This window comes from Mastacembelus armatus, chromosome 11, assembly GCF_900324485.2.
Source record: "Mastacembelus armatus chromosome 11, fMasArm1.2, whole genome shotgun sequence".
Taxonomy (NCBI): Eukaryota; Metazoa; Chordata; class Actinopteri; order Synbranchiformes; family Mastacembelidae; genus Mastacembelus; species Mastacembelus armatus.
In genome coordinates this window covers 748,153-764,577 of record NC_046643.1, presented here as the reverse complement: position 1 = coordinate 764,577, position 16,425 = coordinate 748,153, and the positions used below count along the sequence as shown (strand labels likewise).

Genomic DNA, 16,425 nt, shown 5'->3' with positions numbered 1-16,425 from the left:
AGTGCACTAATTTTGTGAACACCACGTTTGAAACCAAGTGGACTGGCAGTCTCAAAGTCATCATAATAAAGTTGAATTTGCAAAGAAGTCTGATGTTCTGAACAATGGATATGACTTAAAGTAACTTCCATCACAAAAGTCTTTGAAAAGAAAGACAAAAGAAGTTCACAAATGTAAGAATTGCGACAGATAAATTTGATTCTTTCCAAAATGGGAATGTACACAAAACTGTCTTTCACTGAGACCTGGTCATAAGTACCTGTATTTTTATTTAACCTTGTATCATAATGAGTTTTTTCCACTGGCTCCACAATCCCCAATTTTGCACTGAAATACGTCTTTCTTTTAGCTTCAGTATCAAAGCTCTCAACAGGGTTGTCAAAAGTCTCAAGACATTTTTCCAATGTGGATCTAACAAGATTATCTATTGGCACGACAGAGAGTACTTTCTGCTTAAACTGAGAGTGCAGTCCATCAGCAAAATCTTCCACAAACAAGTGCACAAACAAGTGTTGACACAAAACTATTTGCCAAATCACTACCATTGAGTTTACGAACAATTGTAGCACAAATGGCTTTAGTTTTTTCTTTGATTCTTTGACCTGATCCATTGTTTTCAGAACACCCAGCCTCAGGGCTATGTATGACACTGGTTCCTGCAACTTCTATATCTGTATCTTGTAAACAGTCAAAATCATCCTGAAATGACTCAGAAGTTTCTGCATCACCACTTTGACAATCTTCGTAATGAACACTATTTAAATGTTTTTTCAAACCAGAATATGTAGTAAACTGACTCCCACAACCATCTTGTGAACAAGCTAACTTAAATTTGGTGCTTGGATAAAAACTGTGGCCTAGTCACAAATGACTTATCAAAGCCTGGTGAGGTGAAGAGTTTGACAGATGAAACATTTAAACATTGCTGTCATTCAAAATTTTTGCACGCAACTCACGAACACATGGCGACTCTTTTGTTAATGTGACATCGATGTTGAATATGGTTATCTGCACAAAACTGTAGAAATGAACCAGGGACTCGTCGTAAGATAAGTTCAACACGTAGTGGGATTTGAAAAGTTCGTCAAAAGCACTCAGTGAACTGGTGGCTTGGCAGGGGATGTCTTGTTTGTCGACTGCGATGTAGAAGGTGTCAATTCTGCTCTGGGTTCGGCCAACAGCGAGGATAGATGGTTGTTTACCCTCTCTTTCTTGCAGGTGTTCATCGATGCTGCAGCATGACTAAAAACAAATGAGATAAAAAAAATAAATAAATTAATAAACATGTTCAATTCTCTGTAATGCCGAGTATAAACCGTCCATTTGATTTGAGATCATGTGCCTTACTGGAAGGTCATTGCTATTTGGCCTGTATTAAGTCTTGGAAAAAACATACTTTACATGGAGAGGAAAAACTAGAAAGTGCAGAGCTAGAAAGTGTCAATAAGAGTGTCAACAAGAAAACGTGAGACAACATATGCACCTTGTGAAAGTGCACCATTTTGTCCACTGCTTCACTTGGACTTATTTTGGTCCTCCTCTTCCGCCCAGCTGTGGGTGGCAAAAGATGAACCAGCAGCAGCAGAGAAGCCATGTCACTGTCCCAGTCTGGGGGTAATTTATAAAATAATGTATAAAATGAAAATGTAAAAATATGTATTAGTAACAACACCCAATCGTGCTCTGAAGCATACCATTTTCATCATTCTCTGTGAGTTTCTCAGCAGCCTTTAGCAGGCGACACAGGTCAGTTGACTGAGTCAAGTGTTTGGTCTCTTTGATGACCTTTGGCTTGAATGAGGTGTCCCACTTCTCAAGCAACTTGGAGGCTGTTTCAGCACCAAACAACAGCAGGAAATCTTGATTGACCTGTTAATCATACACAAGCATATTAAGTCAGGGTTCAGCATTGTTAATGTTGTGAATGTTGTGATTTTTGAAAGTGCCCTCATCCCTCATCTATTTTTACGAGGGAATGAATATCATCTATAGACCCGTTCATCAATGTAAACAAAAATGCTGCTTGAACATTCTATTGCGTTCTCAAACTATTTCTTCTAAATTAAGATAACATATAGAATGGTAAACAGGAAACCCTGTGGGAACAACTTTGATGCTGATAATAGAACTGTCTTGAAAGGGTCTATAAGTTAACCTTCTTCAGCACAAATATCTTCAAAAACATCCAATTGAGCAAAACACTGATAAAGACCAGAGTTAAAAATGACAGAAATGTACGACTCACTAGTCCTTTGACGTTGAAAAAGCGTGGAAATGTTTTGAACACATCTGCTGGTCTTTGTGGATCATGTACCAGATCCTGGCGATGTTGGAATGTAATCTTCATCTTCTGCAATACACTTGCTTCATCACGAGAATGAATAAGAAATTAAATGGCCTCCTTACAGGCATCTCCTTCAAGCTGCTGAGGCAGTGTGGTTGCTGATCTTCGGCACTTTGGCCCTTGTTCTTTAGGCACTGAGGCTTCCTTCGCTGGCCGTTTAAATTGTAGCCCTGGACATGGTCTTGAGGTGCCACGCTAAATATCCAGTGCCTTTCACCCCATCGTACAAATGCTCCCGTTACATTTAAACAAAGAAACTGAACATCAAAAATGATTTTACAGCACATGCAGATTCAGTAAAAGGAAACAAAATATATATTAGTTATGCAACAGGAAAGATGGTAATAATTCCTAGGCCATACGTCTCTCTTTGTTGACGGGAAGGAATCCTGCTATAGAGAAAAGACAATTTTGAGTGAATTTTACTTTCCGAAGTTACAGTATACAAGAATACAGTATACGGTCCTTCATTACTTTCCTATTAACTTTGTTATCTCTTACCCATGTCTCTCAGTCATATCACTTGCCAATATTCTGTATTCTTCAAGAATATCCTCTCCACCAGGCTTCCTATGCAAGGCGTTTTCAAACATCTGCTCATATAAAAGGGAAAAATAGTTTTTGGTGTTGAATTCTATTATGTAAAATCATAAGAAAAAACACATATCACATCATGTTTCTAGGTAAAGGTGAAAGTTAAGAGGAATGCCAAAAACCAAGTGAAAGATAAATATCTTCTTTTCTAAACAAGGAGCAAATCAATGACATTTACTTTCATGACAGGCAAGTTGGGAACCACACGTTTTAATTGGTGAGAATTTTAATTTAGTATTATAAATGGTGTCAACTCAGTAATATAAGATATTTTCTACTCTTACGTACCTTTTTTGCAGCCTCTGACAGAGGAACCTTTACTGCAGAACTGCCCATGTCATCTTTGCTGGATCTACTGCGGCCTGTTCCCTTAGGTCACCGTCACTTGATGAAAGTGATATGGTATCCGTGAGGGAAGATACTGTATCCGAGGAAGATGGTGTTGAATGGGCTAAAGGAGAAAAATCTTTACAAGAGACCATTTGGTTAACTTTTATTAATCCAGTTAACATTAACAATTATACAACAGTTGCCAAGTTGTTAAGTAAAAGACAACATTCTACACAAATATGACCTCCCTGTCCACTGCCATGTGCATTACATAAAGAAAGGTCAATATCATCTGCATCAAGGAGCAAAACCTTAGCTTTCTCTGACTGGGCTATATAGCCTGATATATCAGGCTCTTGCACATCGTTTCACTTTGTGCAAAGCGTCTGAGACCTATCTCGATACGTTTGCACCGTCTCGATTCTATGCCTGGCCAATCAGCAAACAGAGAGAGTGTGGTATAAAATCCTCACCCAAAGTTTTTTGTACCTGTAACAAAGTTTTGTGTTTGTAAAAATATTTCGTGCTTTTTGATTGATTTTTGTACAAGTATTCTCTATTGCTCTGGTTCCAGCGTGTAACATATGTTATGACCAAGCAGTAGCGATTGGTTGAAGCAGAAAGCATCTACCCACCGGGAAGCAAACGTATCCAAATGGATAGGTCTCAGACCCTTTGCACAAAGTGAAACGATGTGCAAGCGGCTGATGCATCAGGCTAACTGGGCTATGCACTGACAAAATAAGTTTTTATGAACACCTACCTTCTGAAATCCTTTCACATACTGTCAGGCATAGGATGGGCATAGGATGGGCCTCCAATAACTCAAGAAAAATGTCTTCAACTGCTGTGTCAGTTTCATCGAACATGTCAAAGATGAGCAGCATCCGGAAGCCCAAGCTTGGTTTTTACTGTAGAAAGAGAGAATGTAACCATAAAGTTACCAGAAATTGGCTAAATAACTGATTGACTTTTATATTTAACATTACTATGAAATATTACAGTACCTACTAAGAGCAGTAATCTGGCAATGCATCTTGGGTTAGTAACTGTGCTTCCCTGTCTTTAAAATGGTAGACTAAACTAAACATGTCTGCAGCAACAATTACTGTAAAACTTCAAGTTATGGCTCGAAATGACACCAGTCCCGTTTGCAGGCCCAGTCTGGTTAGGGGTTTGGACATATAAAGACCAGTCTCAATAAGAAGCCTGGTCTAATTTTTAGATTTTGACTGTACAAAGTCACTTAAAGCCCACCCAGTTGCCTGCTTAAGGCAGTGCCACTATGCTGCTCTGTGCGCAAAATTTCTGATATGCGGTACTGCTTGACATTCTCCAGAATTAAGTCTTTCAGTTATGTGTAATTATGATCATCGTTTAATCCACTATTGGACAGTTAAAACAGTTGTAAAATAGTTGAGCTACATACAGTTTTGTGATTTGATTATCTGGTACATGAACAACAGACTGTTCTATGGATATCTTACCTTCACTGATGAATTCTAAATAAGTGAAGCCTGTGTGCAATTTGATATACTTCTTCACAATAAGGTATTTCACTTTCAGCAACATGTCTTAAAACTGCACCTGGTGGAGAAAGTGGAGAGGAATTAAACTATAATACCATATATTTAACTTGTAGTTTGAGTCGCAAAAAATGAGGTTTGCTAAATAACAAACTGTTCCCTAACTTTCACAAAATACTCTTCTATGGTATTGCATAGTGTCCTGTCAAGCGGTGTCAAACATTTTGGGCCTATGACCATTTTCTTAAAAACCCTGCATGCGGGTGTGAAGAGAAGAGAACATAGCTGAACTTCTCGACACAGAAATTCTTTCTCTCCCCCCTCTCCATCACATGGCTAATCCTCTGAACCGTCCACTCTCATATATATAAAAGGCGACAATGGCGATCTCCTCGCCACATACATTCACATAATACAAAACAGTTTGTCTAATAATAATGGAGTACTGTTAACGTGTGGTGCGCTAAAATATGCTTCCCATTTTCTCTGTACTTGGAAGAGAGTCTATGCTTAAGCTGTAGCCAGCTATTATGCCTTTTTTAAAATGGCACGCATTACCCACTTAATGTTTTGTTGCATCCAAATGCATCTTGATCACACGTCCTAGTTTAGACAACAAAACACACTTTGTAAATTGTTAAGTGTACTTTCTACATTTGAAACCTGGTATTTCTGACATATGTACGTCTAACTAGTCTGCATTGCTAGCTTACTTGGTGCTAGTTGGCTTTTCCTATGACATGCTAGGCTAAATTCATATCATAGCTGGGCGGTGTGGACGACCCTCCCTCCCCTTATTTATTTAGTTTAGTATAACGTTAAAACACTGAACAGTGTTTTAGCCTATTTCATCGAAACCAAAACGAAGGGGAACGTGTTTCTTTTGTTTAGCCTTACCACTTAGGCTACTACAGCTTACTACCCTTAGCATAACAAGCAATCAGTCAGGGCATAAATGTTACAGGTGGTCGAATTCCATAACCCTAACCATAACCACTTCGACAGTTATTGCTAGAAGTTCAGCTTGCTTACCAAAACTTGGCTTGAACAACCGTCTTCTTATGCAATTTTTACCTTTTAAACAGAATATTCCTGACAAGACTGTTCTATCTTCCCAACTGCGCCGCATCAGTGCTTTTACCACTGCCAGCTACAGTATGACAAATTCAAACGTCTGCACTTTTCAAAGAGGGCACCCTCCTTCAATGCCTTCAATAGGCACAAAACACTGGCTAGCATTTCTTAGACTTTCATAACATTAAATGCACCGTTAAGCACTTACATTACATGTACACATTTATATTAGCTGTACAATATTAACTTGTGGAAGATGGTCAGCTTCCCGGCCGCAATTTGGTATGCAATCCAGGCACTGGCACAATTTGAATGTTTTAGATAAATTATTTAAAATATTTACTACTTTTAATTATTTAAGTAACAGAAGATTTAAATTGATATGTATGGTTCTTACCTTGTCAACCTCATCGATCTCGACACCATACTTCTGGCTTCTTCATGCCCAAGACCACGCAAAAGCCGGATGTAGAAATTAACTCCAAATGAGTCTTAGCTATTGACTCCATGAAATAACACCACTATCAGAGCTTTTTCAACACTTAACTATGAATAGTTAACACCAAAAATATTAACTCAAATTAACACTCCGGATTTTGCTGTGTACAATTGGCATGTATGTTGTGATGTAAACAATTACTGCAGATTACAAAAACACAGTGCATGTCAGAGATATTTCAGTTTTTCTTTTTTAATAAATTTGCAAAAATTTCTACATTTCTGGTTTTTTCTGTCAAGATGGGGTGCTGAGTGTACATTAATGAGAAATAAAATTAACTTTTTTGATTTTGCCAAATGGCTGCAATGACACAAAGAGTGAAAAATATAAAGGGGTCTGAATACTTTCCATACCCACTGTACATTTTCAGAGAGGTCTTGCGCATCCCCATGTCATGGTGGGGTGTGGGTCAACGCTAGATGATGCCTAAAGTTGCCCCCCGCTTATTCGTCCCTTGCCCATTGAGCAATTATAATAGTCCCTGCGCCGTGACCTTAGGTCGGTGCTCAGGTCTAAAAATAATATTTCTAACGATTTCCAGGCCCAGTTGATGGGGCCAGTAACTGCACATCAGCAATATGCAGCTCCAGGACCAGGGACACCCGCAGAAGGTACAGAGAGAGAACAGAGAGAGAGGGAGAGAGCACAAACTGGGGGAGAGTGAGAGCACGAAGTTAGTGACAATCAACGGTGGAATATACACGTGAGGATCCCTCCATGAGAGGAGGAGAAGGGAAGGGAGGGGAGGGTTAGGGTAGGGGAGCTCAGTGCACCGATGGACCTTGGGCAGTCTAGGCCTAGAGCAGTATAGCCCACTGTTGAGCCCAGTGTTCCCTTAGCTCTCAGCAGTAATGACTTTGAGTTTCTTTACAAATAAAATCAATAAATATCCAACCTACCATTTATTTCTAAAATCCTTGAAAAAGCTGCTAAGCAGCTATCAGACCACTTACACAGGAATGAACTATTTGAAGATTTTCAATCAGGATTTAGAGCAGGACAGAAACAGCATGGTTAAAAGTCACCAACAATCTTCTCTTACCCTTAGATAATGGAGTCATTTCTATACTTGTCTGGCTAGATCTTAGTGCTGCATTTGACACCATCGACCACAGCATCTTATTGCAGAGTCTGGAGCATATGACTGGAATCAAAGGAACAGCATTAAAATGGTTCAAATCTTATTTATGGGACAGATTCCAATTTGTTCATGTCCATGATGAACCTTAGTTAGTTTATGGAGTTCCACAAGGTTCTGTGCTAGGTCCGATTCTGTTCACCTTGTACATGATTCCTTTAGGCAATATTATTATAAAATCACTCTATTAATTACCACTGCTATGCAGATGACACTCTATGACTATGAAACACGACAACACAAACCAGTTAGAATTTAGGCGTGTCTAAAGGACATAAAGGCCTGGATGAGCAGTAACCTTTTACTTACAAACAACAGAAGTTATTGTATTTGGACCTAAAAACATCAGAAACAGCTTTTCTAACAATATAGCTACTTTAGATGGCATAGCCCTGGCCTCCAGCACTACTGTGAAAAACCTTTAGTTATTTTTGACCCGGATATGTCCTTTAATTCACACAAAAAACAAATCTCTAGACCGCCTTCTTTCACTTAAGCAATATTGACAAAATTAGGAACATCCTGTCTCAAAATGATGCAGAAAAACTAGTTCATGCATTTGTTACTTCAAGGCTAGATTACTGTAACTCCATAATAAGCCTCCAGTTAATCCAAAATGCTGCAACCAGAGTCCTGACAAGAACTAACAAAATAGATCATATTTCTCCTATATTAGCTTCTCTTCATTGGCTCCCTGTAAAATCCAGAATAGAATTTAAATTCATTATCAAGCTTCTTCATGCCTTAAAGACCTCATAGTACCATATTATCCCAATAGAGCACTTCATTCTCAGAGTGGAGGTCTACCTGTGGTTCCCAGAGTTTCCAAAAGTAGAATGGGAGGCAGAGCCTTTAGCTATCAAGCTGCTCTCCTGTGGAACCAGCTTCCAGTCTGAGTTCAGGAGGCAGACACTCTGTACTTTTAACTTAACACTTTTAAGACTTAAAATCTTTTTTTTTTTTGACAAAGCTTATTCTTAGGGCTGGTTCAGATAAACCTGAACCATCCCTTAGTTTTGCTGCTCTAGGCCTAGACTGCCAGAGGACTGCCCATTGGTGCGCTGAGCTGAGCTGAGCTGAGCTGAGCTACCCTACCCTACCCCTCCCCTCCTCCCGCACATATATATTCCACCATTCAATGTCACTATATACCTGGTCCTGAAGCTGTATACTGCTGATGTGCAGTTACTGGCACCACCAACCTACTGTGTCTGTTGTTTATTGTTGCTGTTCTTTTCTCTCTCCTCTCTCCACTCACCCCAACCGCTCAAGGCAGTGGCCGCCCAAACTGAGCCTGGTTCGCTGGCGGTTTCTTCCATTAAAAGGGAGTTTTTCCTCTCCACTGTCGTCAAGTCCTTGCTTATAAGGGATTTGTTGGGTTTTTTCTTTTTTTGTAAAGTGCCTTGAGATGATTGAATGGTATTTTTGCGCTATACAAATAAAACTGAATTGAATTGAATGATGAATGTGGTAATGAAGAGAAGCTATCCATCCATCCATCCATCTACATCCACATCCACTGCACAACTAGCCACTGTAAAACTGTTTCTCCTGTTGAATAATGACTTGCAAAAATACTAAGTGGCTATGGCACTATGAACATCATTCTTTTGGTGTTCTTCTATCTCCCAGAGAAACAACTGTACAAAGAATACTTGGAGAATCAAATACACAAAGCAAATCTGGAGAAGGATCATTTAAAACTCCAAATTACTATGACCGACCTAGAGTTTGAGAGACACCATCCGATGGGAAGCTTTGACACATTATCAGCCAAGAACCCAAGGTCATAAGTTGTTTCGGGTGTTTGATCTTCAGACACCCTCACCTGGGGAACTCAGCTGTCCAAGTGGTACGCTACACCATGGATCCCCCCCTCTTGATCCACAACTACCTGGAAGCTCTCTCAGCAGCTTTGTTGATGTTCTTGGTGGCTGTTATGCCCAGGAGCCTCAGTGCCCGGTGCAGAGACTGTCCAGGAAATCCCCTACAGCCAACCTCAATGGGTTCACAGTGGCCCTTCCAACCATTTCTTCTGCAGACCTCCACTAGCTCCAGATATTTTGCCTTCTTTCACTCAATTGCCTCCTTAATCCTGTCTTCCCAGGAGACTGTCAGTTCCAGGAGCACCACTTGCTGTGATGATGCAGAGGTTGAAGCCAAGTCTGGCCTAAGTGAAGTTACTGCAATTTGCTCCGGAATCTCCAACTGTCTCCCCAGGTCCACCTGCAGCTGCCAATCACGAGCCAAGGCAAGTAAGATTAGCTGCTGGATGCAGGTTTCTCCCCTGCTCAAACAAAGGCAATGTTGTGCTTTACTTGGAGCTGATGTTTGGCTTGTTGGATCCCTGTGCAAATGTCATCTACTACTGCCTTCAAGACCCGGTTATGGCGCCATATGCCATATGACCCGGTTATGGGTTATGGCGCCTTCCCTTTCCCAGGGCTTTAGGACAACAGCCCAAAATATGCTAAAGGGAATCTCTCCCCTGACACAGTGGGCATGCTGGAGTTTCTACAAGACCCCAACTGTGCAGGTTAGACGGGCTTGGCCGGACATCATACACTGACTGGATCAGAAATCTGAGTCTTTCCGGTTCTGACTTCCAAATCTCTGCCCAGGTGATCTTCCGGGGCTGATGCCCGATTCCAGTTTGTCCACGCTCCTTGCTGATGCATGGCTACTGTCCTGCTGCAGCGTTCCTCCTCCTCCTCCTCTGATCGGACCTCATCCTGAATCAACTGTCTTCTCTCTCTACCCTGGGCTTTGTCAAAGCAAGGCATTGTGCCCAGGCCAGCATGCCAGACTGCCACAGAGCCTTCCACCAGGCTGTGCTTCAGCCTGGCTTCCACTCGCTCAACTGCCTCCTGAGCCCACCATTTCCACCCAGTCTTCACCGCAATGCCTGCTGAGGAAACTCTGGTGTCAGCTGAGTCTCTGTAAAGTAGCACCTCACTGGCTCTGGTGACCTTAACCCTCTGGGGTCGACGCACGCGCCGGCGCGTTTTGACGCATCTTTTTCTGAAACAAACTTAAATTACTCCGTCAATTCTGATCGTAGAGATAAAAGAAGTATATCATTCAAATCTGTAAAGGGCCTAGTTTTAGTGGTATACCATCATAATAACAGCAAAACGTTGTGCTTTTTTTAAATAAAGAAAGCCGACAGGGTGCGCTCTCAGACTTTTCTGTCTCTGCCATTTCTCTTCACAGACGCGTAAATAAAACAACCAGAATCTCAGCGAATACTTGCCTCATAAAAATAAGTATTATATGGCTAGAAAGCTTGAAATGTTTTCTTTTGAGTGAAACAATTCAAGTCAAAAACAAATCATCACTTTTTATTTAATCCGTATGAACGTAAGGAGAAGTCTGTTTTTTCCTGTCTCACCTCATTACAGGTAATGCGGTCCCGCCTTGTACACTGTCCACTGTTCACATGTAAATAATCTCAGGTGAACCAGGTAAATATGTGCACACACCCCCGAGAAATGACACAAAATATCAAACTTCATCATAGAATTTACTCACTTTTTCGGCGCGTTTGGATGATGGCGCGTTACGCACGTGAAGCGGCGCTCCTTACATTCCCTACAGAGACAAATAGTTTAGCTTGTCCTCAGAGTAAAAACACTGATTTTAACTCAAATGAGGATCGTTTGGCTCCTCATTGTGTTGTATTGTGCTGCACTAATCTGTCCCATCTACATTGAATGAAAGGGCGCGTCTTTGTCTGGACGTTCAGTGCGTCTTTTGTGTTCTCAGGTAAATCACATGACTATTCATCCTCAGACTCACCCTCTTGCATATGGCCTTTCTGGACAAAAAGTGTCTTAGAAAATTTAAATCAGTGTATTGTTTACTGTGAATGTGTGAACAAGATGACATTCACAGCACTCTGAAGTAAACACTTTAGCCTACAACATGCAGGTCTCCAAAGTCTTGTGAACCAATTTTCTGTTTGTGTTTTATGGTCTTATTTCAGTGAGTAAAAAATTTTTGTTTTTCACTAGCCATGCATAAACACTTTTTTCTCAAAAACACAATACTGTATAAACTTGATGCTCACATATTATTGTAGCCAATTTTGTGCTGATTACAGTGTTATTAGACTTTAGACATTAATATGTTTAAAAAACACTGAAAAAAGCACAAATGTCAGGACATGTCAAAATTTGTCCAGGCCCCAAAAACCCCCTCAGACCCCAGAGGGTTAAACTCCTCTGTCAGACTGGTAAAGGGAACTGGAGTTTGTTGGTGTGGCAATGCTGCTGAGGCAGTTTGGCATGCCAAGCCATCTGCGAAGGAACTGCTTGATGTTCCTCTCAAAGCCCTCAACGGTGGTTATTGGGACTTAGTAAATCAACAGTGGCCAGAAAAGCCTAGGTAGGATGCCATGTTGGTAGATCCATGCTTTGAACTTCCCTAGGAGAGTTGACTTGTCTACTGCTGACAGCCAAGACTTCAGTTCCTTACCAGTTGACTGGACTGCTGCTGTGATGCCCAGTGTTCCATGGAAGATCTTCCCCAGGCTCTTCACAGGCTTCTCGGACACTGATTGTATTGGGGCTCCATCCACACAGAAGCGGTATTTGTCCACAACCTTCACTTTCCGTAGGACCACAGATCAGGATTTAGCTAACTTGAATGACATCCCTGCCCACCTGAAAAGCCTCTTCAATCCATGAAGAAGCCACTGGCAACTTGCCACTGATGTAGTTGTGACTGTTAGATCGTCCAGATCTGGACATTGGGCCTCGACATTCTACTTTGCTGCCTTGATAAGTATGTTCATTGCTAGGGCAAACAACACACCTGATATGGTGCAACCAGTGATGATGCCTTTCTCCAGAAGATGTAACTTTCCCAGAGGTGAACCTTAAACTGAAACTACTGCAATACTCCCAGATCAGCTCTTGGATCTTCTGTGGTACATGGCAGTCTACCAAGGTAGTTGTCACCAGTTTGTGAGAGATCGATCTGTAGGCATTGGCGAGGTCAAACCACAAGACTGCAAGATCTCCTCGGTTCTGCTTTGCTTCAGGGATCAATTGGGTGACTACTGCTGTGTCATCTAGACAGCCTGACACACCTGGAATTCCCTCCTTTTGCACTGCTGTATCAATGTAGGAGTTCCTCAGGAGGTACTCTGTGAGCCGGTTGGCAAGAATCTTAAAAAAGACCTTGCCTTCCACACTAAACAGAGAGATGGTACGAAACTGTGTAGTGGTATGAAACTGTGTTCTCCTCCTTTGGAATCCAAATTCATACATTTTGAATTAACAGTGGGTAAGGTGATATCATGCTACTGATGTATGATGGTTTTAACAACATAAAATGACCATTTATTGCATCCATACTTGCATCCAGGAAATAAAGAAAACCTGATACTTACATGTTCTCTGTGTTTTATTATGCAAAATCAAAGTGTGTCCCTAATTATTCTGCCATCTGGCACATGTTGAGTGTAGTCAAGATGGACTGTTTGTTTTTCTACTGGTGCAGGACTTTGCTCTCTTCGCATTGTTGCTATGTTGTGCAGAACCCCACACACCACAATAATGTCACAGGCCCTCTCTGGTGTGACCCTGAGCCTGTGACGGCACCGGAACCAGGCATCGAGTATGTCTATGGTCATTTAAATTCTGGCCCATGTCCTGCTGTGGACTGAATTGAAATTGTGCTGTGGGCCAGGTGCAGGATCAGGACAAAGTGCTAAAAGACGTGGCTGGTAAGGGTTATCAGTTATCAGTTCCTATACCTATAGCTCAGCTATATCTATCTACAAACCAGTTAGCAAGACTTCAGACATGTCTTATGGACATAAAGGCATGGATGAACAGTAACTTTCTACTTCTAAGTTCAGAGAAAACAGAAGTTAGTATTTGGGTTTCAAAAATAGCTTATCTAACAATATGCTACTCTACCACTACTGTGAAAAAACCTTGGAGTTATTTTTGACCAGGATATGTCCTTATAAATTACACATTAATCTCTAAAACTGCCTTCTTTAACCTTATTGCCAAAATTAGGCACATGATGCAAAAAAAACTAGACCATGCATTTGTTACTTCAAGGCTAGATTACTGTAACTCATTAATATCTGGATGTCCCAGTGACTCTGTAAAAAGCCCTGGAGGCTTGAGTTAATCCAGAATGCTGCAGCCAGAGTCCTGATAGGAACTAGCAAGAGAAATCCTGTTTATCCTATATTATATAAGTTCTCTTCATTTGCTGCGTGTTTAAATTCCCAGTAGAATTTAAAATCCTTCTCCTTGAGCTTCTTCAGGCTCCTTCATACCTTAAAGACCTTGTATCATCCAAATAGCGGACTTCACTCTTAGAGCTTAACCTCTTATTAGAGGTTAGACTTAAAACTTTACTTTTTGACAAGTTTGTAGTTAAGATTGGCTCAGTTGATCCTGAACCATCCCTTAGTTATGCTGCTATAGGCTTACACTCCCTAAGAACTCCCCATCATGCACCAAACTTCTCTCCTCTTCTCTCTTCCCTCCCCTCTCCTCCCCCTTCACATGTATATGCCGCCACTGAATGTTACTAACTTTGCGTCTCCTCACTCCTGTAGTTTGTGCTCTCTGTCTGTCTTCTCTTTCTCTCTTTACCTTGTGCAGGTATCCCTGGTCCTGGAGGTCTATATTGATGATGTGGCCCTGCACAGTCGTTATGTGTTGTTTATTGTTGCTGTACTTTTCTATCTCCTCTGTCCCTACACAGATGTCATCCTGAACTGAGCCTGGTCCTGCTGGAGGTTTCCTTTGTTACAGGGAGTTTTTCTCTCCACTGTTGCCAAATGCTTGCTCATGAGGGATTTGTTGGGTTTCTATGTAAAGTGCCTTGAGATTGTTGTATCGTGATCTGGCACTATAGAAATTAACTGAATTGAACTGAATTAGTATTTGCTGAATATCGCATTGAAGCAAACAGGTTCTAGCCCAAGAAGGCCTACCATACATGATGGACTGTTCTAAAGTAAGTGGAGCCATCTAGAGAACTGCTTTTAGAATTACGAATGCTAAGTATCATCGTAACGTACAGAAAAAGTATAAGCAAACCAAAAAAAAAATTGCCTGTGTTCTCAATTTCAGTAAGTATAATTTGGAATGTCCAACCTAATTAGGGCTGCACCAAATATTCGACTAAAACGATTAATTCGATTACAAAAAAAAAAAAATCGCCGAGGCCAATTCTTTGCCTTGAGTATTCATTTAATTACTATAACTTGCGTTATCAAACCTATCAAACCTACTATGCATAGGATCATTGTTCCACACGGACCGTAATCACTGTCACACAACGCATGTCAGAATCAAAAGTTGATGCTATGGCAGAGAGCGAAATTGTACGTAAAAAGCAGAAAATGTCCAAAGTTTGGGATCATTTCAAACTTTAAAAAGATGACAACACGGTGCAATACATCTATCGTAAAGGACAACCACAACAGCACTTCGTCAATGCTTCAATATCTGAACAGAAAACATGAACCAGACCAGCTCATCCAGCAGAGCCAACACAAGGTACCTTCATTTTCAGGTAACATGTCGTTTACACAACAGTATTATTGTTTATAAATGAAAAAGTCAATTTAATCCGATTACTTGAGTAATCGCTGAAATATTTGGTAGAATATGTGATTCCAAAAATGATCGATAGGTGCAGCCCTAAACCTAATAAATATAAAAAGTGAGCATTTCAACCAAAATTCAATAAAAAAAAATTAAGTTGTCAATAAGTACACAATTAAACTAAGCAATTATCTTGTTGCAAGCTTAGGAATACATTATGCATAGTATGTGGAAATGGACTACGATCTTGTTTTAGGTCCAAAATTCCACCTGACACCTTGTATGTGCACTTAAGTCCTAACATAATGGTACAACATGCTTTAAATATATATACACAGAGAAAGGCTTGGCGGCAATGAGAACTTTGTTATTTGGTTAAACTTAACCCTTTTATCAGTCCTCTATTTAACGTCTGTTAATACCAGAGATTTTGCTGTACAGCCAAATTTTATAATACTTACACTGACTTTTAAAAAAAAACTACTACTGCTAGTGTGTATGTGTGAGGAAATACTTTCTTTGTTGAAGCAATGAAAGAAGTGGATGGAGGAAGGTCATGCTGGCTATTCCACAGGAGCTCCTCAGCATTAGAAAAGTCTAAGCCAATTACTGCTGATAATTATAGGCACACAATCTTGTAAGTATGCATGTTTGACTATAAGGAACAGATGCTCTGATTAATAATGGGTCTCTAGCTGTTCTTCACTGTTCTGTGACAGGACAAACTCAACAAGCTATAAACATATCATGCCTCTTTATGCCCTTGTTACCGTTACAAAGAGCCGCTCACCCAGTCATTATCAGAGCAACATACCATTTATCAGCCAACAACTTTAAACTCAACTTCTCAAATGTGTTTTCAACGTAAACTCTATGTTTATTTAAGGTCGAGTTAAGGATTATTTGTACCCTTGGTTATTATTTAATAACCTAACATTTTTTTCCATCAAATGTTAAGTTTCTAACATATCAGCATACGTAAATACAATAAAATAAATTTAGATTACTTGTTCAAGTCAAAACCCAAACATATTCAGTTTATAATAATTGAAATATCCATTTGAGATGCTGAAACAAGATTTTTGCTTGATTAACTTTAACAATTAATAGATTGGTCAACAGATTAATCAAATGACAAATCAAATAACAAGATTTGTTATTTTATTTCTAGTTTTATCTTAAAATAAAATTATCTGATGTGTGTGTCACCTCACAACACTGATTTACATTTGAATATTTCCCCATGTGTATGGCACTCCTGCTTCCTCACACAGTTGATTGGTGACCTCGCCCAACTGAACCTCCAATATCCTTCCTCATCCTGCCTTGCAGAATAG

General features: G+C 40.3%; 2 protein-coding genes across 3 annotated transcripts in view; both read right to left on the bottom strand.

Moving 5' to 3' along the window:
* The window catches only part of mgat1b (alpha-1,3-mannosyl-glycoprotein 2-beta-N-acetylglucosaminyltransferase b), an 82,605-nt gene that overhangs the window by 64,069 nt on the left and 2,111 nt on the right, over positions 1–16,425 (bottom strand). The window lies entirely within an intron of this gene.
* LOC113126023 (uncharacterized) lies at positions 880–4,855 on the bottom strand. The gene is made up of 7 exons (XM_026299759.1): positions 4,032–4,855; positions 3,227–3,404; positions 2,846–2,937; positions 2,246–2,736; positions 1,695–1,869; positions 1,484–1,608; positions 880–1,242 (listed from the first exon to the last, which is right to left on the bottom strand). The coding sequence occupies exons 4-7, from the start codon at positions 2,345–2,347 to the stop codon at positions 916–918; spliced, it is 729 nt and encodes a 242-aa protein (XP_026155544.1). The 5' UTR covers positions 2,348–2,736; positions 2,846–2,937; positions 3,227–3,404; positions 4,032–4,855; the 3' UTR covers positions 880–915.

Coding starts and splice junctions, on each gene's coding strand:
- LOC113126023 (XM_026299759.1), bottom strand. CDS start 2,347: ATGAAGATTACATTCCAACATCGCCAGGATCTGGTACATGATCCACAA. Junction 1,870..2,245: donor TTTTCAACGTCAAAGGACTA/GTGAGTCGTACA, acceptor TATGATTAACAG/GTCAATCAAGATTTCCTGCT. Junction 1,609..1,694: donor CACAGAGAATGATGAAAATG/GTATGCTTCAGA, acceptor AATTACCCCCAG/ACTGGGACAGTGACATGGCT.